This window comes from Conger conger, chromosome 10, assembly GCF_963514075.1.
Source record: "Conger conger chromosome 10, fConCon1.1, whole genome shotgun sequence".
Lineage (NCBI taxonomy): Eukaryota > Metazoa > Chordata > Actinopteri > Anguilliformes > Congridae > Conger > Conger conger.
Window position 1 is genome coordinate 35,944,096 of NC_083769.1, and position 26,298 is coordinate 35,970,393.

At 43.3% G+C, this 26,298-nt stretch overlaps 2 protein-coding genes across 4 annotated transcripts; both read left to right on the forward strand.

Annotated features, from left to right (window-relative positions):
* Window positions 1-1,209: 1,209 nt before the first annotated feature.
* xpc (xeroderma pigmentosum, complementation group C) lies at window positions 1,210-12,448 on the forward strand. 2 transcript variants are annotated; one of them, XM_061257712.1, is made up of 15 exons: window positions 1,210-1,522; window positions 2,278-2,538; window positions 2,677-2,779; window positions 3,412-3,496; window positions 3,948-4,105; window positions 4,247-4,367; window positions 6,357-6,446; window positions 6,652-7,419; window positions 7,736-7,896; window positions 8,038-8,119; window positions 9,219-9,350; window positions 9,555-9,724; window positions 11,162-11,255; window positions 11,825-12,138; window positions 12,181-12,448. In XM_061257712.1, the coding sequence occupies exons 1-14, from the start codon at window positions 1,414-1,416 to the stop codon at window positions 12,104-12,106; spliced, it is 2,616 nt and encodes an 871-aa protein (XP_061113696.1). In that variant the 5' UTR covers window positions 1,210-1,413; the 3' UTR covers window positions 12,107-12,138; window positions 12,181-12,448. The 2 variants fall into 2 exon arrangements, with proteins under 2 accessions (XP_061113696.1, XP_061113695.1); XM_061257711.1 differs by having other exon boundaries at window positions 11,825-12,448.
* A 1,271-nt stretch (window positions 12,449-13,719) lies between these two features.
* Window positions 13,720-25,119, forward strand: arih2 (ariadne homolog 2 (Drosophila)). 2 transcript variants are annotated; one of them, XM_061258353.1, is made up of 15 exons: window positions 13,720-13,870; window positions 15,392-15,822; window positions 16,721-16,788; window positions 16,892-16,961; window positions 17,079-17,223; window positions 18,263-18,384; window positions 19,572-19,681; window positions 20,577-20,694; window positions 20,837-20,887; window positions 21,818-21,839; window positions 22,115-22,266; window positions 22,519-22,662; window positions 23,095-23,163; window positions 23,445-23,564; window positions 23,858-25,119. In XM_061258353.1, the coding sequence occupies exons 2-15, from the start codon at window positions 15,562-15,564 to the stop codon at window positions 23,927-23,929; spliced, it is 1,524 nt and encodes a 507-aa protein (XP_061114337.1). In that variant the 5' UTR covers window positions 13,720-13,870; window positions 15,392-15,561; the 3' UTR covers window positions 23,930-25,119. The 2 variants fall into 2 exon arrangements, with proteins under 2 accessions (XP_061114337.1, XP_061114338.1); XM_061258354.1 differs by having other exon boundaries at window positions 15,395-15,822.
* The last annotated feature ends 1,179 nt before the right edge of the window (window positions 25,120-26,298 follow it).

The following is a 26,298-nucleotide window of genomic DNA, read 5'->3' on the forward strand; positions in this document are numbered from 1 at the left end:
ATGACTTTTAAACTGTCTCTTCACCTCAGAAGTTTGCTGCTGGGATGGCCAGTTCAACTCATCCCATATGTTTGTTATACCCAGGGTCCCTCATATGGAAATTTTAAAAATGATTTAGGCATCATAAGAAGTTGTTGACAATAAATGGATTGCTAATTAAAGCCATGAAATATTGATCTTGTTTTGTTTTATTTACTATATGAAAAACATTGTTGTTAACAAGACATTTCCACCTCACTTCATTGGCTTAGAGAAATGCTTATTGCAGTTAATCCACAAACATTCACATGATTTTTAAACCATGAATATGGTATGCCTGTGTTGTCCCCAGTAAAGTGTAATGTTAATTTTTAAAATGAAAGCCTACTAGTTAATACAGATGTGTAACACGTACATACCTTTAGAACAAGGAGAGTGTGAGCTACATAGGTACATGTTTGAGCTCAGTCAGTACAGACTAATGGATCACTCTTCTGAAGGCTGATCATTATCATTTCCATTCATATTTTTGAATGATTTTTCAAAGTCATTACAGAATAATGAGCACTCCATCTTTAATTCCAAACGCTTAACACAACGTCAAGTACGGTGCTTAAATAAAATAATAATAAAATAATACAGTGCCATAATTTTCATACCTGCTGTGCATACATTTGATGTGTTAACGTGTTCAGGCCAGGCTTGAAGATCTACGATTCCACCCTACCTATTTTTTCTGCAGATCTCCATCAGAATTTGGGTTGACAACCTTTCTGGACTGCCAGCTAACAGACCATGTCGCTGAACTAAGATGCAGTGCACACGCTTTTATGCACATGTACATTTTTGTTAATACACAGGCAACTACCAAGAGCATCCTCCAATATAATAAAGGTTAACATTTATACAGTATGCCCTAGCTAGCATTTTTCTAATTTTACCCAGGTAACGTTAGGAAAAATTTAAAGATGAAGAGGGACAGTATGGAGAAATCCCTCCAAAGGCTCTTTGCCTTCGTCATTAAATTGTACTTTGTGATTCAGTCATGACCACGCGGCACCCTTTACAGAAAATATTTCAATATTCAATATTCCTTCGTGAAATAATTAAACATACTAAGTAAACGAGAAACGACATGATATGAGCGTACATAGTCGTTTTCTGTTTCTTTCGTACACAAAATATTTAGGTTTCCTCACGGACAGAACCCTGTGTGTCATGCACAGGAAATGGAAATGACGTAATTTCTGAACGGTCTCTACGACTTCGCGACCACTAGTCGCGACCACTAGGGTTATGGTTATGAAACAATCAGAGAAGTTAAATAACCATAGCCAACGTGCCAACATTTATAACTCGTGCACATGTGGATGTGTTATTTAGCTCTTTATATAGACATTTTGACTCATAATTCTTGAGAAGTTTCATGTTAACATGGCCAAGCAGAAACGGTCTGCAGATCGTGTGGCTAAAACGAATACAAAGAAGCTGCAACAAATCACAAAGGGCAATGCTGCAGGGGTAAAGCGCAAAGCAAATTCAGGTACCGTATATTTGGCCTCTGGTTGGCATGTGTTTATTATGCACTATACATCAGCGAAGACTTGTATACGCTGCGACTTGCGCTGTCAGTTTGCTTCTGTGCTTGCAGGTGCTATGCCATGCTTGGCTGCTGTGCTGGAACCAAATCTGTACAAGCAAACTTTTGCGTTTAATCTATTAATCTCTGCGTTATTAGAAAGTGTGTCACATTCATGAAATCATTCATTGATTTGTCGTGTAAAAACAAAACAAAAAAACGAGTAAATTAGTTGTCTTTATTCAGCCCTTATTCACGTTGCACAGACGAGACTTTGACCAAGATGGACCAAAAAGCTTGTGCATAAATTGTGCTTTCAGTCAACTTCTGCTGGGTAGTGTTGTTAAAATAGTAGCTACATTGGCCGAAATACATGTCACAGGGCGTATTGGTCAGTGTTTATTTTTTTTCAATATGTTATAATATGTTATTTTATATATATGTTATACAGCTATACTACTGGCTCACAGAGTGGTATAAGCGCATCTGCTCTTGAAGAAGCATTATGTGTTTGTGGTCTTACCACAACAGAAGGTCATAGAAAATATGTAGATGGAAACAGGTGGGACACAAAAACCTTCATAAAAAGAAAACAGCCTTATCTGGTGTGCAAGAAAATGGTGAAAACGTTGAAGCTTATGATAAGTTTGTTGGTGTTTTCAATTTCATCTCAGCAGGACAGGGGTGATGTTTACAGGAAGATGTTTGTCTCTCCCCAGAGAATGGAGACAAGGCAGATGATGATTCTGCAGATGAGGAAGCTGTTCTAAGAAAATACAAACCTAAATCTCGCAGGTCAAAACCTGTTCACCAAACAGGGCAGCACAGCAGCAAATACTTCCAGAATCAGAAACAACCAGTCGCAGCTAGCCATGACAATGGCCTCCCCACTCCTTTCCTGGAGGGGACAGAAACACTGATGAAGGTGGAAAAGGAAGAGGAAGAAGAGAGTGACGATGATGAGTGGGAAGATGTAGAAGGTAGGACTTCACACTTCTTCTGACACTTTGTGTGTATGTGTTTGCATCTGTGTCCTTTGAAATAATAATCTCAGTGCTTGTGTTTATGTATAAATGTTTGCACCATTATATCTCTGTGACCCTGATCTTTCCCCTCAGAACTGACTGAGCCATCATGTGCACAAGTGGAGCCAGTGCTACCCTCTCAGCCTGTGGAGATCGAGATTGAAACCCCTGATCATGCTCGCAAGAGACAGAGAAAGTAAGCAGGGGTGGGCCTGGGGGAGCATGGTCCACTGAGGCACAGAGGAGCCACAGTCCTGCCTGTCTGATTTCACTTTGCAATTCATCTGCATAGGATGCAGCTGATGAGGCTGTTTCCTGTACAAACATAAATGATTTTGAATAAACTAAAAATGTCCCTCCTGGTCTGGATTTTCGCCAGACCTGGGTTTGGTGGGTGGTAGGGTAACATAATAGTTTGGGAACTAGGTTTGTAACTCAAAGGCTGTGTCCTTGAGTAGGGTAGTTAACCTGAATAGCTTCAGCAGAACATTAATGAGAATTATCCACGTTTATACACAAGTTTTGTATTGACAAATGAAAACATCTGGCAAACTGTCAGCTGTTGACTAACAAGGATAATCATAATTATTCAAGTTCCCATTCTATAACGACAACCTGTGCTGGAGTACTATAAACCACCTTTTCTCTCCAGTGGCATACATTGTCATGGTTTGTCATTTTTTAAATTACAGTAGGTAATCATTATCCTGTTGTCTTATATGTAATTGTTTGATTAAACTAGTGGAGAGATTTTGTGAAGTTATTTGTGACATTCTGAAAGAAGCTGTTGTCACCATGGCAACCTTTATAGACATTTGTGACTTCCAGGGAGAAAAGGGAGGCAGAGTTTGAGACCTACCTGCGTCGTATGATGAACCGTTTCAACAAAGAAGTGCTTGTGGATACACATAAGGTAATCCTGACACCATGAACATTCCTAATTTAGTCTTTTATCTATGCTTCCAATTTTTACTGGAGAACTATGATGAACTTATATACTTCTCCAGTTTTAAACCAAATCTATATTTTGTAACTTGAATAATAAAAAAATAATTGTAACATGTTAAACAGCACCCTCTACCGGCATAATTGGAAACCACTTAAGGGAAAGGCTAAGGAGAAAAGGTTTTAAAGATGACAACCTCTGCAGACAGCAACACTGGCAGAACACCAGACCCTTTGCCCCCTAGTACCTTCAATGAGAATACACTTTGCCTTGTCATAGGCAATTTATTCACCCTTGTATTCAAACAAGGAACTGGATCATGGATAGGAGGGTGTAGCACACTGCTTACTCTGTAGTCTTTCTTGTCATCAGGTGGTTGGCTGTGTTCCTGTGGTTTCACATTGCATCTGTTTCTCAGGTCCACCTCTTGTGTCTAGTGGCCAATGGAACCTTCCGGAACCGGCTATGCAGCGAACCAGACCTGCTGGCAATTGGCTTCTCTGTGGTGCCAGCTCACTTTACCGTGGTGACCCCTGACCAGGCTGATGTCTCTTTTCTTTCTAGGCTGCTTACGTGGTAAGGGACCGATGGCACTCATTTCATGGTTAAGGCAAATGCCTGGTTATTCCAAGTGAACTGTTTCTCTGTCGTGGCTGCTGTATGCTGTTGATCATGTCTGCTGTCTGCCTGCCATCATGCTTCACTCTTTACCGCCAGGTTTCGGGCGACGTTTACACTTACCCCAGACCTGCCCCAGGACCAGGGGGTCAGTCCATGTGTGATATTGGAAAGGAGGCTTGAAACCCTTTCTGCCCGCAATCATGAGGAAATGACCCATGTAAGTGCATGAAAAAAACATTTTCTCTCCCATAATTTTATTGTGTAGTAAGTAATATGCAATAATATTCAATATTATCTTTCTGCTGTCGTTGTGGGTTCTGTCTTTTTGGACAGAAAGATTTGACTCCCATGTACGTTCCAGTTAAAAATGTACCTTTTAAAAAATGACTGCCTGTTGTCAATCTGCGTTGATGCTTTTTACAGTATAGGAGACTTGGCAAAGAAAGCTAATATTTTGTAACATTTTGAATTGTATTTGTGAACACATACAGTGGGCTCAAAAATTATTGGCACCCTTGACAGAAAATGAACAAACAATACTCAAAAAAATTCTAAACAACATATTTATAGACAAACTTGAAATACCAACATGTGATAAATACTGTGCTATATTAATGTTTCAATGGAACCAACTAAAATCATTTACTGATTTAATTAAAAATCAATTTCCTCCAAATCAATGTTTCACAATTATTGGCACCCTTAAAGATTATTGTAAATAACACCTACCAAAATTAAACCAGGTTTTAAATTCCACTTATTTAAGTTTATCTATGTGTTAAGGAACTGTATTGAGTGATTGCATCACTTCCTGTTTCACTAGGATATAAAAATGAGGTAACACACATGCAATATCCCTTTGTCATCCAACACCATGAAGAAAACAAAAGAATTGGCAGTTCAAAAGAGGCAGATGGTCGTAGACCTTCATAAACGTGGTAATGCTACAAGAACATTCACAAACGATTGAATATACCACTGAGCACTGTCAGAGCAATTATAAAAAAGTTCAAAAGATATGGAACTGTTGAAAATCTCATGGGTAGAGGACGCAACTGCATCTTGACCCCCAGGATACTGAGGAGAATGGTGAGAGAAGCAACAAAATCCCCAAGGATCACAGTGAAAGAATTGCAGGCCTTGGTGGCATCTTGGGGTCACCAGGTTTCAAAAAGCACCATCAGACGCCACTTCCATAACCACAGCCTCATTGGAAGGGTTGCCAGAAGAAAGCCTTTTCTGACCACAAGACACAGAAGAAAGCGCTTGGAGTTTGCCAAACGTCATTTACATTATGACTGGAACAAGGAACATGATTCTCTGGTCAGATGAGACCGAAATTGAACGTTTTGGTCAGATACAGCATCGGTATGTTTGGCGTAGGAACAGAGATGCATACAAGGAGAAGCCCCTCATAGCCACAGTGAAATATGGTGGTGGGTCAGTCATGTTTTGGGGCTGTTTTAATTCCAGAGGTCCAGGGGCACTGGTTAGGATTGATGGCATAATGAATTCCAGCAAGTATCAGGCAATTTTGCTGAAAATCTGGTTCCCTCTGCCAGAAGTCTGGGACTTTGTCGTAGGTGGACTTTCCAACAAGTCAATGACCCAAAACACGCCTCAGGATCCACACAGAAATGGTTCCGTGACAACAAAATCAACGTTCTGCAATGGCCATCTCAGTCACCAGACCTCAATCCAATCGAAAACCTGTGGGCTGAGTTGAAGAGGTCAGTTGATAAGCACAAACCCAAGAACGTGAAGGATCTTGAAAGGATATGCAAAGAGGAATGGTCCAAAATCCCTCCCTCAAAAATTACAGGAAGAGACTCCATGCTGTTATCCTTGCCAGAGGTGGTTGCACTAAGTACTTGGTGAAGGGTGCCAATAATTCTGAAACCTTGATTTTGTTGAAATTTATTTTTTATTAAATGACTGTTATGATTTTGGTTGTTTCCATTGAAACATTAATAAAGTACAGTATTTGGCACATGTTGGTGTATTACCTTTCTCTATAATAATTATTTTTTTAAGCCTTGTTTGTGCATTGCTGGTGAGGGGTGCCAATAATTCTTGGGCCCACTGTACAGTGTCTAATTAAATATAATAATATGTAAATGTTATAATGCATTCATGTATTTATTTAGATGTGCTTGGATAGATTTTACGCAGTACCATGGTGTAATATGACCTGGTCTACTTGTAGGTGTTCCTGGTTATTCTGCGATCACTGCAGCTGTTCTGTCGACTGGTGCTGTCACTTCAACCTATTCCTCTGAAGCCAGTTTCTACCAAGGTGTGCCACCCCTTCCCCTAATTACAGTACACTCCAGGAGTGCAAATGGGCTCTTCACACTGAAGAGATTTACCCTGGATGAATTATGTTTTCATACCTCTCGCTGAAGAGTACTTTTCTGTCATTCACTCAGATACAGTAGAAATGAAGTAACGTAGTTGGATAGTATGTGTCTGCCTGTGAATGACTCTCCATTCTGATTCAGAACAAGGCCAAGACTTCCGGCTGCACCCCCGAGAGGAGCCCCTCCCAGCCCAAGCTCTCTCCTGGGGTGAAGAGGCCGGGGGCCTCCAGTGAGGGCGGGGCGGGCCCAGGCAGGAAGAGGCAGCGGAGAAGCACGGCAGAAAAAGAGAAGGAGAACCCGGGGGCGGGGGGGAGGCCCAAGAACTCCCGGCGGCGGAGCGTGGCCTCTAAAGTGTCCTACAAAGAGCCCAGCAGTGAGGGGGAGAGGTCCAGCGAAGAGGAGGAGTTCCACCTCTCCAGCGGAGAGGAGAGCGAGGACTCCGGAGAGAGGGCCCACACGAGGCGGGGCAGGAAGGGCAGGGGCAAGGGCAAGGGCGGGGCTCCACAGAGACAAAGGAGCAAGAAGGAAGCAAGCAGTGAGGGGGAAGAGGAGGAGGAGGAGGAGGAGGAGGAGGAAGGTGAGGATGTGGGGATGAGTAGAAGGAGGAAAGGCAGGGGGGCTGATGAGTGGCTGGAGGTGTACTTGGAGCAGGTGGGTCGTTGGGTGTGTCTGGATGTCCTGCAGACAAGCATGGGGCAGCCCCAGCAGTGCACCAGGGGAGCCACCCAGCCTATGAGCTACGTGCTGGCTGTGGATGGGGATGGGTGCCTGAAAGACCTGAGCTCCAGGTATGACCCCACTTGGATGACATCATCCAGGAAGCGTCGGGTGGAACCGGAGTGGTGGGAGGAGACTCTTTGTGGGTTTCGCAGTCCTGCTTCTCAGAGAGAGCAGCGGGAGGACCAAGAGGTGAGACACACACACACACACACACACCACACAATCCTTCACACACTGTCCTTTGTGCATACCTATCTCATCACGTCTTTATTGGGTTAATTAATGCCCTCCTGTGAGCACTCAAGCACCAGCACCTGCACATACACACATACACACACACAAATTCTAAATATCAATCACAATCGCTCATGTACACTCACATTTGCTCACTCAATCATTAACAAAAAAACAGAGAGAAGAAATAGCAATCCCCACACATGCATTTACACGTGTACACAATGTATATGCACTAAATGTATGTAAATGTATATGCTCACTGTTCCAGCTTCAGGCTAAGCTTCTGGATAAACCGCTGCCCACAGCCATCTCTGAGTTTAAGAACCACCCACTGTATGCTCTGAAGAGACACCTGCTGAAGTATGAGGCGATATATCCCTCCACAGCAGCCATCCTGGGTTACTGCAGAGGCGAGGCCGTCTACTCCAGGTAACAGCCTGTGTGTGCGTGTGCGTGTGTGCGTGTGCGTGTGTGCGTGTGTGCGTGTGTGCGTGTGTGTGTGTGTGTGTGTGCATTTATCTGTCCAAAGGGACTATAGGCGTTCTATGTAACCATATCTCATTTCTGAAGGGACTGTGTTCACACCCTGCACTCCCGAGACACTTGGCTGAAGGAGGCAAGGACAGTGCGTCTGGGGGAGGAGCCATACAAGGTGCAGCCACCTGTCTGTCGCTGTATATGATGATGTCACTCTGTGTGCTTATATGTGCTCACATCAAGTGAATGGCCTTGGTTTAACGGGCTGTTTAGTTATGTAGTTGTCGTTAAAGATGAGTGATGATGATGTGCACAGGTCTCCCTGTCTTCTCTTAATCATGAAAAATATACGTAGGATGGAGTACAGTCCAGAACCTGAACTAAACAAGCTAACCTAGTACCAGCTGTACAGTGGTAAAGGGACATTACCTGGTGCCAGGTGTCCAGTGGTAAAGGACCATTGCCTGGTGCCATTTACATTACATTACATTACATTACATTACGTTAATGGCATTTAGCAGACGCTCTTATCCAGAGCGACGTACAGTGATTAGACTAAGCAGGAGACAATCCTCCCCTGGAGCAATGCAGGGTTAAGGGCCTTGCTCAAGGGCCCAACGCTTGTGCGGATCTTATTGTGGCTAGACTGGGGATCGAACCACCGACCTTGCGGGTTCCAGTCATGTACCTTAACCACTACGCTACAGGCTACCCAGGTGTACAGTGGTAAAGGACCATTGCCTGGTGCCAGGTGTACAGTGGTAAAGGACCATTGCCTGGTGCCAGGTGTACGGTGGTAAAGGACCATTGCCTGGTGCCAGGTGTACAGTGGTAAAGGGCTTTCAGTGCCTCAGAACAGGCAGGCAGAACAGTTGCTTTGTAATATTGCTTGTGATATTATTTCATCTTCAATTTTCAAATGCTCAAATGTTTTACAGCTGATGCAATGGACATTGCAAAGCTTGTGATTACAATAAATATTAATATGCAATATGTTTTGAATTTAAAACTGTCAGTGGTAACCGACCCCAGTTAGGGCAGCTGACAGTCTTGGAACAGTCAGTCACTGCATGACCGCACTGTTTTAGGACAGATGTGACACTGGTGAGTCCAGGTATAGCTTGTTCTCCCAGTGATTTCCCAGGGGACCCCAGAGGTAAGAGGCAGGCAAACGGCTAAATGTGGGTCATTGCTGTTGGCAGGCAGGGGTGTGCTTGTGATAGGTCCATTTTTGGTGAGGAGTATTATCAGTGTGCTCACCCCCTTTCTCTCAGATGGTGAGGGGCTTCTCCAATCGGGCGAGGAAAGCAAGGCAAGGAGCAGAGCAGAAGGACAAAGATGACCTGGCGCTGTTCGGTCCCTGGCAAACCGAAGAGTACCAGCCCCCAGTAGCAGTGGATGGCAAGGTCTCGCCCCCTCAACCAGCATTATCTGACACATTTAATTGTTTTGTATGTGTGTGTGTGTGAGTGACTGGTCTGCTGTTTATTTTGTCTGTATGTGCGTGCAGGTGTGTGTGTTACTGGACTACTGTAGGTAGCTTATATTAAATATGAGCTGTGTTTGTGTAACTGCATGATGTTTGACGTGTGATTGTGTTTGTGTTCCAGGTGCCTCGTAATGATTTCGGGAATGTCTACCTGTTTCGGCCGTGTATGCTGCCGGTGGGCTGTGTTCACATGCATCTGCCTTGCCTGCACAAAGTCGCCCGTAAGCTGGGCATCGACTGTGCGTCTGCGGTCACAGGGTTTGACTTCCACTGTGGCTTCTCCCACCCTGTGTAAGCTTGCCTAAACACTGTGCTTACATACAGTACTGTGCAAAAGTTGTAGGCACTTGTAAAATTCCACGAAGCGAAGATCAATGATAGTATAATGAAAAGTTTCTAAATATTGAAAAATAATTGAAAGATCTACCATAAAGGGCAGTTATGACCACCCTTCACCTTTAAAACCGCATCAGTTCTCTTAGGTACACTGTCCTGCAGTTTTACAAGAAAAATATCTCTAATAGAGTTGTCAGGATGCCAAAATTTAGACTTCCATACAATGCCAGGTTTAATATTACGATACTCTTTACTAAAACAGTATATTTTTTGCAGGGTTCATAGACATTGGTAGATGAAAATTAAACTATTAAAGAATTATTTCAAAAGACTAGCCAGCTAGTTTGAATTCCAAAATTCAGCCAGTTTGAATTATGCTAGCTCTTTTATGCAATAACTAATGATGAAACTTAACACAACTGTCCAAGAAACATTTGAGTCGCCAATTGTCCAATTACTTTTGGTTCCCTAAAATTTGGGAGGACTGTATAAAAAGGGCTGTAATTCCTACAGTGTTCACCCAGGTTCACCTGTTTGCTTGCTGGAGTACAGGTTTGCTTGCTGGAGTACAGAGCGAAAACCAAAAATGTGTCACTGTCCAAATACATACAGACTGCTCTGTATGACTACAACAACATCTTCCTTTCCACTGGACAACTAAAATAGGGGAGGCTATATGTGGAAGCTAGGCCAATTTGCCATCTTAATCAGGTCTTAATCTGCGCTTAAGTAAACAAAATCACATGTCCTTCCTCGCTGTATGCGCCTTCTATTTTTGTCTGCTTTCAAGTCAAGGTTTACTGATAGCAGGGTGTCTCTGGAGTCAAGGCAGCTGTCAGCTCTGCAAAAAAGTGTCTCTTCCATTTTATCCCATTATCTGACAAGCTTGGGTTGCTAATGCAGCCATTTTCCCCAATCCGTCCCATCACTGTGCCATTCTCACTCCTCAGTAAGCCACATCATCTGAGCCAAAATGGCCTCACGGTCACACTATCCCCACAGAAATGCAGGACCCACCTGCTTCCCCCAGGGACATTGCTCTAAATATTTCTCCCTCCAGCCATGTGCCTTTGTAGTGCGGACGACTGTTTGTACAGTTTGAGCAGCAGTGACCATGAACTGCACGTATCATTGTGTTATTGTAACACACACATATTTTGCAGCAGATATAAATGGTGGGGACCAGCCTGAAGTCTCAATAGAATTAGCAAAAAAAAAAAAGATCTCTAAAGTGGTCTTCATGGTAAGGAATGTACCTGTGTCTGTAGTCTGTGATTCCAGAAGGCCTTTGTGTGTGTGTGTGTGTGTGTGTGTGTGTGTGTGTGTGTGTGTGTGGCTGTGTGGCTGTGTGGCTGTGTGTGTGTAATTACTGTTAATGTGTTTGTTTTCCAGCACTGATGGCTACATCGTATGTGAAGAGTATCAGGAGGTGCTGCAAGCTGCTTGGGAGAATGAACAGGACATCCTCCAGAAGAAAGAGAGAGAGGTGTGTGTGTGCATACGTGGCTGTGTGTGCACGTACATGCCTGCAAAAGACAGAGAGACAAACTCTTAAGCAGTGCTATCTACAGTATGTGCAGATGTACATGTGTACGAATGTGATGCAGTGCTCTAGGTATACATGCGTGTGTGGATGTAAGTGTTCTGGATGCACATGTATGAATGAGTAGTGCTATGAATGTACCTGCGTGGTTGTGATGATGATGATGCAGTGGTCCGGGGGTGTGTAAGGTATGCTAACTTAGTGCTTTGCATGCTAACTTTGTATGACTGTGTGTAATTGTTGTGCTCTGGGTGTACAGTATGTAGGGGTTTGTGTGTGATGCAGTGATCTGGGTGTACAGTATGTAGGGGTTTGTATGTGATGCAGTGATCTGGGTGTACAGTATGTAGGGGTTTGTGTGTGATGCAGTGATCTGGGTGTACAGTATGTAGGGGTTTGTGTGTGATGCAGTGATCTGGGTGTACAGTATGTAGGGGTTTGTGTGTGATGCAGTGATCCGGGTGTCTAGTATGTAGGGGTTTGTGTGTGATGCAGTGATCTGGGTGTTGCAGAAGCGGGAGAAGCGGGCTCTGGACCACTGGACTCTGCTGGTAAAAGGGCTGCTGATCCGGGAACGATTGCAGCGCCGCTACGGGAGGCATAGGCCAGAGCAGTCAGTGGCCAAGGAGGGGGAGAGAGGACTGTCCTCTGGTGAGGAGGACACCACTGCAGTGGCCCTGGCAAGCTCCTGGCCCCAGAACCGACAGGATGACCAAGAGTCAGAAACCAAACCAACAACCAAACGGGAGAAAAGGGGCCAGCAGAAACATCTCTTCCCTTTTGAGAAAATGTGAAAACACACAACAACATGCTCCTGTAGACATACTGTACACACATTGTACAGTATGTCTATAGGTGATATACCTGATGTACCTGTACACTCATCAGCCCTCCCCTTTACCCAACTTTCCACCCCTACAAATGACTCAATCATGACTGTCCAAATTACTCATCAATGAGACTGTTTTTTTACTGATTTAAAATATTTTTGTTAATGATTTTTCTTAAATAATTGCATTGGAATTCCAAAAATGGATGGTATTTGGTGTAGGCTTAGAATGTGGTGTATTTGCTGCAGTATCAGGGCAACAATGATTCAACTGCCTAGTAAACACAAAAACTTGTTTTTTCAGTTATTCTGTGTCATTGAATTTTTCTCCTACAACAAGATGCCATATGCCATTGAGTTACAATATGTACTTTTGGTCAATTTCTCAAGAGCCAGTAAGTGTAAATTCAAATATGCTCCACTGTTAAGGAATATGACCTTGGCAGACACAGGGATGTCCATGGGAGCATCCTTCACAATCAAATTCATGTACCCATGTTCTCATTTTATTTTTCAAGTGCCCTGTTACTTAGTATATCTCAGTCAGATTTTACTGTATATTTTGGTATACAGAGAAGTAGACATACACAACTGTAGCACACACTACTCTATTTTTGCAGCTTTGAAAGGTGTAAGAAAATGTGTTTCTTCCATGAAATACATTATTTGATGTTAATTTCCAGGGCAAATTCCTGAATTCCCTCTGATTAATTTGTATAGCTGGGTATTTACTGGGTAGTTATTTAAGTATTACTCTGCACTTATTTTATTACTCCCAAAACAACAGATGTTTGTATCATTACCTTTAAATAATAATTTGTAGCATTTGGCCAACTTAAAAAGAAAATCAAGTTCAGTGCTCAATCTGCTCTCTGACAATTTGTAGCTCATTGCTACCCCAAAGATTGGTTTCTCTTGCAGAGTCTCAAAGGAGGAAAATGTAGAGACATTTTCACAAGAGAGAAGATCACACAACTTTTTACCCGAATGAAGGGTGTCAGTAGAGCCACTATCAACCAAGATTACACAAATATTCCAGCCATACAACCTTCAAATGAAAGTAGATACAATAGATGAAAGGTCTACCCAGAAAGTCCTTTGAGGTAATGTTTTTCAATAGATACATGGCCAAAAATACAATACAACAAAAAAAGTATAAGACAACAACATGCAAGTGGTCTACAATGCAAAAACAATTATTTAAATGCCTGCATTTAAACATTAGAAACCAATAATTATTTCCAAAACAAGTCCCAATATGTAATTCTAGTTTACACCCTACCTGTGTTCTGCAAAAGTGTAGGTTATGTGGACCAATTTGTTTCATTGAAATGCCATCTTGTGAAATTAAAAGATTAGCAGGTGTGTTGGTGAAAACTGTGGACAAATGTGATTTAAATAATCGGACAATATTCATTCAGCAGTGTTAAGTAAGTTCCAGCCCACATAACCAAAATATAAAGTCTTAAAATATGTGCGCAGGTTCTATCCACAACAGTTTACGCTGAATCTGTTTAATCCTGTTAGTTCACTGGCTGCCATTTAAAATAGGATAAGCTGATCCTGGATCGGCTCGAAAAGTCCGCCTCAATCGGAGACGGAAGTGACGTCTCATACGAATCCCCCCGTAGTTCCTGTCTTCCTTCTTGCTTCGATTCGGTAAGCCGAACCGAACTGATTCTGAGTATCCCAGTCGCGGACAGCGAGGCGGTTCAACACGGCCCCAGAGGTAAGTAAAGAGGGATTGTCGGGCTGGGAAAGGAAACGCATCTGAAGAATCCTGCTGAGGTCGTTGTCAGCCTCGTAGGGCCTTGTTTACATGTGCATCCCTGGGCCGGAGTAAGGCGTTTGCCATGTCGGGGGCAGAGGTTACAGATCGTAGCGGCGAGACGATGGAGGATGGTTGAACAAAGCCTGCTATATTCGCAATGTTGTCTTCCATTAGAACTTAAATAAGGATTAAATATCACAGTTGGCTTTTTGATTTCATGTAACTTCGCGCAAGGAAGCTCTATCTCCTATTCATTGCTAGCGACGGAGTTGTATTGGTACGGTGATGCATTGACTGCGATAGCAAGCGAGCTAACAAACAGACCGACCCTTCGGCTTCGTAATTGCCAGGAGCCGTCTCTACGTTCTCGGCTGTTGCTAGTTAGGTAATCATTCGCTGTAACGTTAGTCAGCTAGCTAACGGTACTTCTGCGGAGTTGGCCCGTTATCACCCAACAACGGTAATACCTTATGTTACCATGCCCAAGTGGTTATTTTTAGCTGCGAACGGAATGCGAGGCAGGGAGTCGTGGGTCGATGGCACCCACTGGCCCTGGCCTGTGCGATACTAGCTGGGCACATTTTCACTTGTCCTGGCTTCCAGGTTACATCTAAGTCACAACCCTTTTGTCATACTATTAGCTATGTTAAACTAGTGGTGGCCAAACTAAACCCTAATTTTTAGGTACGACATGGCATTATTTTGTGCTGCTATCTATTTATTACCTAGTTGGATTTATTGATGGCTTATCTTGCCATTGTCACTCATGCGGCTGCCGTCATGCCTTATGTGTCTCTGATGATGCATCTGTTGTTAAGCATTAAAAGCGTTACGTAAATAACTTTTGCGTGACTGTAGGAATGCTGAGTGTGTACTATGTATGCCTGTCCCCCCCACCGTCTTCACATTTACCAGTCGAATGACTAATTATCCGGTCACGCGTGTTTGAACGTTGTTTTATTTAATCTGCAGTAGGATATATTGGAGTCCTTTAGTTTTAGCCATTTGCTTCACATGTATTGACTAGTTTAAAATAGTTTGACATGTCTGTGACAATGCATTTAGTAGTACACTTTTCCTGGTTTAAGTTTGTGTATCAGGTAAATTTGCTTTTAAGGTTTTTTTGTATCATATGCTTTTTTGTGATCAAAACATTCAACTGTCTTTTTTCCCCTCGTTTGTATTCTATCCTGAATGTTGTGCTGAATAAAATTTTTTACCATCTTGCTCCCAGTTAGTGGATGTCTAGTGTATGCTGTAAGCACATATACGATTACTTTACTCAGCAATTGACTGAGTTGTCAGACACCCTTACACCTATGAAATTTTATTGATATATTTAGATTGCTTTCTGATTGTGTCAGTTGTTGTTATTAACTTTGTACTATTCTCCTCCCATTTCTGTTTCCTCTTCCCCATCACCCCACCCCACCCCCATTGTGTTTGTTCTGTACCTTTGTCCCTTCTTCTCTTCCCCAGCAGGTATTTATATCCTCTCAGTCAGCCCACCTCAAGAGTACCTCATGAGTGACTGGCAGTGTGACTTCTTCTGCTTTTTCCGCTGCTGCTGAGCAGAGGCTATTGGGGGTTGTAGTTTACTGAGTGCTGTGTGCAGATCAGTGGAGGTCAGTGAAAGTGGGCTCCAGGGAATGTCCGTGGACATGAACAGCCAGGCTTCAGACAGCAACGAGGACGACTTCGGCCCGAACTCTGAGGAGGAAGAGGATGAAGGCGGAGAGGAGGATGACCAGGGTGATATTGCGGACTACTATGAGGGTGTCGCCACTGACGTGGAACAGCAGGGGGCCGACGCTTTTGATCCGGAAGAGTACCTGTTCACCTGTCTCTCCTACCGGGAGAGCCAGAAAGTCCTGACAGATGAGGTTAACAGTGTGGCCAGTGCTCTAAAGGTAGGGATGGATGTGGGATGCATGGAACTGCCAGGTTGGCAGAGATCTAAGTGTGGGACTGAATGATGGGCCATGAAATGGAAAAACCAAAGTGAAGAATGGGCTCTATTTATCTGAAATCACATTTTGTACTGGAGTGAGTTTCCCGAAGCATGTCATAGCAGTAAGAATGTCTTGAAGTATATCTTCAAGACATTTGCTCATTTTACGAGTGTTTCCGGCACCATGTCGCAACTCAAGTAGTATGTGAAATGTGTATTATTTCCATGAAATGTGTATTTTTTCCATGACATCCTGGGATTATTATTTTGTGTGCCATGTTAAGTCCCTTTCAGGCTTTGTAATGACAGCGGCCAATATAATTACATATAAAACCTATAAAATCTGAACAGGCTACTTAAACTATGTCCCCTACTGCAAATACGCCTTTTTCAGACATGAGTAGTTTTGTGAAAGTGATCTAATCTTCTACTGTTTCTGCAAGTTACATTTTTGTTGATTAAATGCTAGTCTATCTGCCTTGGTAAACTGGGCAGGCTGTCTAATTTCAATTATGTCCTGATGTCGTATTGTAAGCACACCTCTAGAGTTAACTGAAGGGAACTTCAAGTAAGTCTTTAGTGTTACTCTTGAAAAACCCTCCTCACGTCATGTTTTGGGAAACACAAAATTTTCTTGAAAATGGCTTGAAATTGTGCGTGAAGTATATTTGCATTTTCAAGACACAACGTTATCGGGAAACTCACCCCTGTACAATGCTTGTATTGTTCACCTCTTGTATGTGGACATTTGTTTTAGTCTGCTGAGAATGTTGGATTCTCACCGGGGATCCCTGCTAGGATTGTGGGAAGGTGGCTGTACTGTGTTTCATATTTTATACTTTCTCCCCTCTTTCTAGGTTCTGCCTGCTGTTGCAAAGTTGATCCTGGTCCATTTTCACTGGCAGGTGTCTGTTATACTGGAGAGGTAAGCACATGCGTACGTGCATCCATACACAGGCACCCACAGGCACCCACACTGATGCACACCAGCAACACCAATGGAAGCTGACTTCTAGTTTGTGTTTCAGGTACAAGTCCAATTCCTCTCAGCTTCTGTGTGAGGCCCAGGTCCAGCCCAGCACCTGCAGATCTGTGCCGGTGAGTGACATGGCTGAGTGTCAGTGCGTCAGGGCTCAGTGTCAGTGTGTCAGGACTGAGCGTGTCCGTGTTTGTGAGGTGTGTGTGTGTGTGTGTGAACGGTCTTTCTCTCCCCAGGCCTCCCCTCAGTCCCTGCAGTGTGGGGTGTGTCTGCAGCTGGTGAGGAAGGATGCTCTGCTCTCCCTACCCTGTCAGCACTCCTTCTGCAAATCATGCTGGGAACAGCACTGCACTGTGCTCGTTAAGGATGGGGTAGGAGTGGGTGAGTGCCTTGGGGTTTACTGGGGGGTTGAAGCTGTCTGACCTAAGAGTTTCACAACTTGCTCATCATTTTGAGTGTGCAAATGCATATTCCTTGTTGTATTGGCCAACTTATGACCTAGAATTAGAAGGCAGATAAAAAGATTCTTTAAAAGATGTGCCGAACTTTGACTGACAGGCTATTTTTTGTCCATACTTATGTCAAGGTAGTCTTTTACTGGGGAGTTTGGAAGGAAAGCTATATCCAATTTGATCTTAAAATCCCAATGCTTAGAAGTAACGGAAGATGAAAGCAGTCCTTAACATTTAAACACCGGCCTCCCAAAAGGTCAAATTATTATTCCGGAATGATTACTCAACTAATCTCATGATTTATTTAGATTAATTTCTGTTTTACCAACACAAGGAAACTCATTCTTGGATGCTGGTATTTGCGTAGGTAATGAACAGTATTCTCCACCTCATAGTAGATCAAAGTAGATGTTGAAATTGCTGACAACATTATCACATTTCTGGCAATTAGATGTACCCCCATCTATATTGAGGTTTATTAGATTAGTTTTCCATCTTTTCTATCAAGATGTGATGTTAGACTGAAGATGTTCACATTAACATTATACATGATGAATATTTGATCCATAGTAATGTGACTGATGTTGTCCAATTGTAAAAAAATAAATAAAAATAATTTAAATTTGCATGCTTTGCGATTGCTGTTATTTTAACAATAAACCTTTTCATCCTCATTATATCCTAAAACAATGTGACACTGAAGTGAGCATAAAAGACAAATATACATGGTTATATGAGACACCTTACCAGGACAACTTCCCAGGACTACTTCAAAATAAGAAACGGTGGAGCACATACACATACATGGGTTGGACCAACTAATGGAAACGCCTAACTGTATATGAACATCAATTGGCTAAGAAGAAATAGGGGCTACCCTTCACCTTCAGTGCTTCCTGAAATGGAGGACGTTGTATAGATGTGGCTTGTATATCTGCATGGCTTGATTACGTATGCGTTGTGTGCAGGTATCTCGTGCATGGCTCAGGACTGTTCCCTCCAAATGCCAGAGGACTTTGTGCTCCCGCTGCTTCCTGGCGAGGAGCTGAAGGAGAAATACAGACGCTACCTCTTCAGAGACTATGTGGAGGTCTGTATCGTGTATCTGTATTGTGTTATACCTTCTCTGATGTTTAGTTCTGGGAATAGAGCTGTAGTTTATTGGTGAATCGGTGGCCACCATTGTATATCCCCGTTTGATTCACAGTTCTTATTTGCATTGTATTTCTAATATATATTATACACCTGGTTTGGTAGGTTGTTGTGACTACTTTCTTTTCATTAACTATTAGCTAGATAGCTGGTGCAATATACTGTATACAGCTTATATGATCGTTAAATACAAGCTAACTAGCTAATGTTTGGCAGTTAGGCTGCTGTCATATTAGCTTGTTTATATTCACAGCCTATGTACCAAAATAATAAAAAAAATGCAAAGAGTACCCCAATATGCATTGCTTTACTATGCAATTTAATCTTGCAGAGCTAGTTGTCTCCTAGTTTTTTTTAATGATCTCACCCTATCAGTCTGTCAGTTATCTACAGCCTCAGCAAACGTATGTTTTCTTGGCATGTTAGAATTGTAATGACCTTACCTGCAAGCACTTGAACTTCGTACCCGCAAACTTGTATAATGCTACTGCATTATTATACTGTCCGGGATGAGAGAACATGAGTAGAAATATCTGGGTAATTGAGTTCCATATCTTGGAGGATAGTTCGGAAGGTAGTTAAGAGTAACAAAATGAAGTACTTCTTCACGCTAAGAGTTTGTTCATGCTTGGAATATTTTTTACTGAAAACGTCTGGGGTACTTCAGGACAACTGTGAAGAGAGATTTAATCAACATTGCAGGCCAATACCCAACTAAGATGGGCTGGATCATTATATATAATGAAATTATTTGCTACCACACAACTTTGATGCCCTGTTTATGACTATACTTTTTCCATTTTAAGAATATGAACTTTCAATCATAGTGCTTTGGATTTACAATGAAAATACCTGGATTTATGATGGCTTGACGCTGATCAAAATCCATATTTAATTTTAATACCAAGTACTGTAGCATTTTTGATGGCCAGCTTCATTCCGTGCATCGCATAGAATACATTGTTTTTGAAAGCTGTGAGCCACACTCTCCTGCTGCCATTTTGTTTGGGTTGGGTTGTTGCGCAGAGTGATGTCATCACTGCTGTGCTGCGGGGAGTGATGTCATCTGTGAATTTTTCCGCAGAATGGAAATGAATGCCCTGTGCTGTCCTCTCTCTGTCACAGAGTCACTTCCAGCTGCAGCTGTGTCCTGGGGCGGACTGTCCCATCGTCATCCAGGTGCAGGAGCCCCGGGCCCGCAGAGTGCAGTGCAGCCGCTGCAGCGAGGTCTTCTGGTGAGGGAGATGCTGCATATGCGCGCACACACACACATGTGCACACACACATGTGCACACACACACACGTACACACACATGTACACACACACACACACGTACACACATACACACATGCACACATGTACACACACATGTACACACGTACACACACATGTACACACGTACACACACATGTACACACGTACACACACATGTACACACGTACACACATCCACACACGTGTACACACACACACACACACACACTCACACTCACACGTACACACACATGTACACACACACACACACACACACACACATATGCACACACACACACACACACACATGTACACACACACACTTGTACACACATCCACACACGTACACACACATGTACACACGTACACACATCCACACACGTGTACACACACACACACACACACACACACACACACACACACACACACTCACACTCACACATACACACACATGTACACACACACACACACACACACACACACACACACTCACACGTACACACACACACACACATATGCGCACACACCCGTACACACACACGCGTACACACAAGCGTACACACACATGTACACACACACACGTACACACATCCACACACGTGTACACACATGTGCACGTACACACACACAGTACACAAACAAAGGCACATGCATAAAGCATTAACACGAACACACGTATCATACTTGTACATGATGGATACACGCATACCCACATGACACACACCCCGCACAGCACATGCACACATTGACGTGGCTCTTGTTCAATTTCTACACACTACCCCACATGCATCTGCTTGTCCTCATAAAAACTGATGAAGTCAAACTAACAGGGTGCTTACTGTGAGTGCTTGTGTGTTCACTCTACCTGTCTTTTAGTTTCAAGTGTAGGCAGATGTACCATGCTCCGACAGACTGCGGAACCATACGGAAGTGGCTGACCAAATGTGCTGATGACTCTGAGACAGCCAACTACATCAGCGCGCACACTAAAGATGTAAGAGAAGGGCTAACGGGTGGATATGCAGTAACCCACGATACTACACACACACATGTGCACACACACGCACACACACACGCACACGCTCACACACACACGCACACACAGCGGCAGTAATTCTCCTGCTCTCTGTTTTCAGTGTCCTAAGTGCAATATCTGCATTGAGAAGAATGGAGGCTGCAACCACATGGTGAGTGACCGTGCCCATGCAGCCATTTTGTTAATCTCCAGACTAGCAGCAAGCCCTCTCTGTGAGAGAGTAATTCGTATTCATTGCATTCTTTTTTGCTGAACGAGACGCAGGCTTGATTAAGTCTCTCTCTGTGGACTGGTCTGGAGGAATCTCAGCCTCTGCTTCCACTTCAAATTCCAACAAGTAGCTCCGGCTCATTACAGCCCTCAGGCTGGAGATGTTCTTCAGTCCTGTAATGCTCCCGTCTCAAGATATGGAGCGTGTTTTCTTACCAGCTGCTATTGCTTTGATGTGGTGTGCTGACTAAAACTCAACAAAGTATTTTAAATTCTCTGTAAAGCATTGTGTGGATTTAGTATAAGCATTGTTAGAGAGATCTGATCAGTTACTGAACCTACTTCAGTTTACAATCCGACTGTACCTCCCATGAAACATTCTTGACTTAATTTTTACAGAACTTTAATTTAGTACTGTATTAGATTTCATTTGCCTTCAAAATATTTTATGTATAAAACTGAGACACTGATTTGAGTGTGACTGTTGTGTGAACATCCCATGACCCTATTAGTTAAAAGGACAGTAGACGAGTGTGAAATGATATAAAGCATTTATAGAAGGAACCGCTATGTGCCACAATCCTGCCTTCGTGCTCCAGTTTGTGCCCCTGCCTTCGTGCCAGGCTTCTGTTGCCTGACATTTTATACCTGCAGAAATGTCACAGGTGCAGGCTGTCACAGGTGGGCCTTGATCTGGGAGGCTGTAGTCACCGCATGTCCCCAGGATAGAGGCGCATTGGTGCTCTTAATCACTGCCAGGGGCCGCGCTGGCTCTGCTGGTCCCACTGTGGAGACAGAGAGGTTCAGTGCAGATAAGTGCAGACTCGGGTGTGCGCTCCTTTCCTGACGTGTCTTTTCTCTCTGTTTTCAGCAATGCTCCAAGTGCAAGCATGGTGAGCAGCTGTCTTTACTCCAACATCTTTATTTATTATTTATTTATTTATTTGTTTGTTTATTTATTTATTTTTGGAACAAATGCTATCGAAAAACCAGCTGATGATCATTTCAGCATGGTTTGGCTCAGTTCCAGCAAAAGTAAGCATCGGCATCCAGTTTCTGATCTCTAATTTCACAACATGTCTCCGTGTCCTTGCGTGCACGCGTGTGTGCGTGTGCGTGCGTGTGCGTGTGCGTGTGTGTGCGCGCGCGCGTGTGTGTGTGTGTGCAGATTTCTGCTGGATGTGCCTAGGGGATTGGAAGACCCATGGCAGTGAGTACTACGAGTGCAGCCGCTACAAGGAGAACCCTGACATCGTTAACCAGAGTCAGCAGGCCCAGGCCAGAGAGGCGCTGAAGAAATACCTTTTCTACTTCGAGAGGGTGAGAGGGGGAGCGCTCAACACACACACATTGAATACCTTCCTCTTTTAAAGCATGACAACAGCAGGGCCAACATACAAATAAACGCCTGAAAATGCCTCCTTCACTTGAGAGATGAGAGAGGACAGTGAAATTGTCTGAAGCTGCTCAGTTTGGAGTATAATAAGTAGGGGGTACAGTATGTGTCCATCTGAGTGCCAGGTGGTGACTGACTGACTGACTGTCTGTCTCTGTCTGTCTGTCTGTCTGCAGTGGGAGAACCACAATAAGAGCCTGCAGTTGGAGGCGCAGACTTACCAGCGCATCCAGGAAAAGATCCAGGAGAGAGTGATGAACAATCTCGGCACCTGGATTGACTGGCAGTACATGCAGAATGCTGCCAAGCTGCTGGCCAAGGTATTGGGCATTAAGCTCATGCATTTCCACTGTGCACATACCCAAGGCTACATCCACACCAAGCCCTCATTTTGTTTTTGTTTTTTTAGCATTTCTTCGGAAATCGAATAACCAAGAGCATAGACATTTCTAATACTAATATTCATTTCATTCAATACTCATGTGATGCTGTTGCATTTTGTTGGACTGGTAATGATTATAAGAGTGTTACTAGTCTTCTCAAGCTACAGTTGCTCTTGTAATCGTATTGTATACACTCACCTACTTGCGTTGTAACGATGGCTCCTTGATAAGGGCATCAGTGAAAGGAATGTAATTATACACATGCTGTGAGAATGCTCAGAGAAGCACAGTAATCACACACACGGCTCTACACTGCTGTTTGGCATTGGTGGGATGAGTACAGACTGTAGCGACCTTTCCTGTCCACAGTGTCGCTACACGCTGCAGTACACCTACCCCTACGCCTACTACATGGAGTCTGGACCCCGCAAGAAACTGGTAAGAAGTGTTTGCGTTGTGTACGGTTGGTGTTTTTAAGGGTTGATTGCATATAGGAGTTCTTACAAAAGCTTCTATCCATATCTTGACATCCCAAGCAACTTTGTTGTCTGCGAATGTTGGTCATGGGATTAAGGCCGACGCAGAACAGTAGATCACGGTGTGACACATTCATCTCTGAAAAGCAGCTTATATTGTCTTCTGTCCACTCTTCACCCTCTTCTCTCTCTGTCTCTATCTCATTTTCTCTCTCACGCTCTCTATCCCTATCTCTATCTCAGTTTGAGTACCAGCAGGCGCAGTTGGAGGCTGAGATAGAGAACCTGTCCTGGAAGGTGGAACGAGCCGACAGCTATGAGAGAGGAGTCGGAGAAGTAGAGCTGAGCGCCAACGACAGAGGGGTGAGGGAGAGTCACGGAAACGTACTACGTCACATGACTTTCATACATTGTCATCATAAAATTTGTGCTAGTTGCTGCACAATATATAGATACCGCAGAGGGCACTCCCCTCCTTAAAGACTCTTGTACAGACTTTCTGGATTACAGAGGCTATTATACCTGTCAACCAGTTCTTTAAATTGCTGGTTTTGAGTCATGAGTTTTGTGAAGTGAAAAAGGAATAGAAGGTGCTGAGTACCTTTGCATTGCGTTCACTCACTCCGACCCTCCCTCTGTCGCTCTGTGTCTCTCAGGACCTGGAGAATCAGATGCACATCGCTGAGCAGAGGAGACGCACCCTGCTCAAGGATTTCCACGACACCTGAGTTCCGGTCTCTGGTTCCGATCGGCCCCAGAAGCTTCTTTGTGCTTTCGTTCATCTCTCTTCTTCGCTGCATCACTCTCTTCCCCCCCTCTTCCCCCTCTTCCCCGCTTCCCTCTCGCTCTGCTGAAGTGTGGAGGCCTGAGTCTCCGAATGGCACGAGCGCATTAGTCCACCACCCCACCCCCATGCCAAAAAAGATGTAATAATCCTCTGACAAAAGACCAACACATACATGTACATGCACATGCAGACACGTACATTCTCTCTCATGCACATACACACGCACGCATACAGTCACACACACACGCACACACACTCACACAATGGAAGGGTTTGACGCATACTGAGGGCAGGACAAATAGGCACATTCTAATCTTCCTCATCTAATCTCTCCACCACTTTTCTGTCCTTTAATTTTTCCTGCACATTGTTCCATTTTTTTTGAGAAATGGCTGTTAATAGAGTAGGGTCATTAAAAAAATTTAAAAAACAAAAAAAAACAAAAAAAAATAAAAAACCCCCTGTAATTTTCAACGGTTGTACATTAATACAGAAATAGAGTTACTGAGAGAATGTTTTTAAATGAGCGCTGTGTCCTGTGTGTGTTCTGTGTCTCTCTGTGTCTAGCTCTCTCACCTTCAGACCAGCATTAGTTTGCTTTTCAAAAGCTTTACAAAGTTGCCAAAGCATTTTGGTACATAAGCACACAATATGAGCGCATGTAACGGCACAAAATCTTCAAAATATAATTTAAACCGTATATCCCTGCTCTGTATGTCTGATTGGAACAAAAAACGGCATAAATCGATGAGACCTGTCATTGGCATGTTCATGCAGCGCTTGGATCCCTGTGGTACCCCCTCTCCCTCTCCTTATGGAATCATACAGGCATATAAACTGAGTTGCAAATGTAGGTATCTCTCTGCATATTCTGTTTGTCAAGCTTTTTTTTTTTTTCTTTTTTTTTTTTCTAGTTGCCCATCTTACTGTGTGTCTCATGAGGAATTATTTTTTGTTTGAAATGTTACACCCTGATGAATTGCCACAGCAGGATAAGGCCCTTTGACCCACTTCAGGGCTAATAGTATGCTAGAGATGGATATTTTCGTAAGTGCCCCCTTCCATTTTGTTGTGGAGATTAGGATGTTGAAATATTGTTGCTGTAATGTTTTCATTAAATGCTGTTGCTAAGCTAGTAGTCCTGTGCTGGCTGTCTCAGGGGTTCGCTGTTGAGACATGCTTGGTGCACTGCAATTATTTTTGTTATGTTACGAGTCAGAACTGCTCAGAATTTGGTAATATATTTTCAAGGGATCTGTAAAGGGGAGTCGACTTCTTTTGCCCCGCCCTGAACTGTCATTATATTCACAGTTCGGAGTGGCTTTTCAGTCCATTTGAAACTTGGACTTTGATTTGACATGGGATGTGCAAATGAACTGTGTTGACATTGAGAAGTTCTGGCCGGATAGCGTTGTACAAGATTTTTAGTCCGATGTTTGAGGGGTTAATTCTACATGTATTTTCTCAGATTATGGTGCACCATTTTGTTGCTTTTGCACATTGTTGGTTTCAAGGTACACACACACTTCTCATTTCTGTAACTATAGGCATTCTAAATGCCCAGTTGTCTGCACACCCCGCTTAGTCTTCCCGAGGCCGATATAGCTCTCCCGGTTTCCCTGCACACTTTGGCTTTTGTTAATTCCTTCCCTTTATCTAATGTCCAGGCAACCTACAACCTTTATACATTTTGGGGGAATACTAACGTTCTCCTAAATTACCCATTTTTTTATTGAACCTTTGAGCATACACATACCATGTACCTACTTCTATTTAAATAATGCACACTCTGTGAGCAATACACAGAACAGAGTGAAAATGTGTTTCTGGCACAGGCCAGTGGGGTGTACGCATGTGTGCACAAACCAAGATATTAGTTTTATTTGGAATGAACACCCCCCCGGAAGCAATGTTCTAGTTGACTGTTAAAGTTTTAAATAAAATTTCTTTTGACAAGGTAATTTATTTCTCATTGTATTAACATTTCATTCATTTTGCACCCTAAAACTTTTTGATGAAATCCTCTCATTGATTGATCAAATACAGTGATTCACCTTATTCGACGTGGCAAAAAGTAGCCTATAACCCAATGAGAACGTACAGTATCTGTTTTGCTTGCATTAAAAAGCCTGCAGAATGAGGAGAATCAACAGGGCTCGTTCAATAACGCCTCGGCCGAAGCCGAGCCCCTGCCATGATCTCCAATGCAGTCCTAAATCGGTACCACAGTGTCTCAGAGATATTCTTAACACACTGAGATAATGCTTTCCACAGCGCTCTCGAGGTCAAGCCACTGAACTCTACGTTACG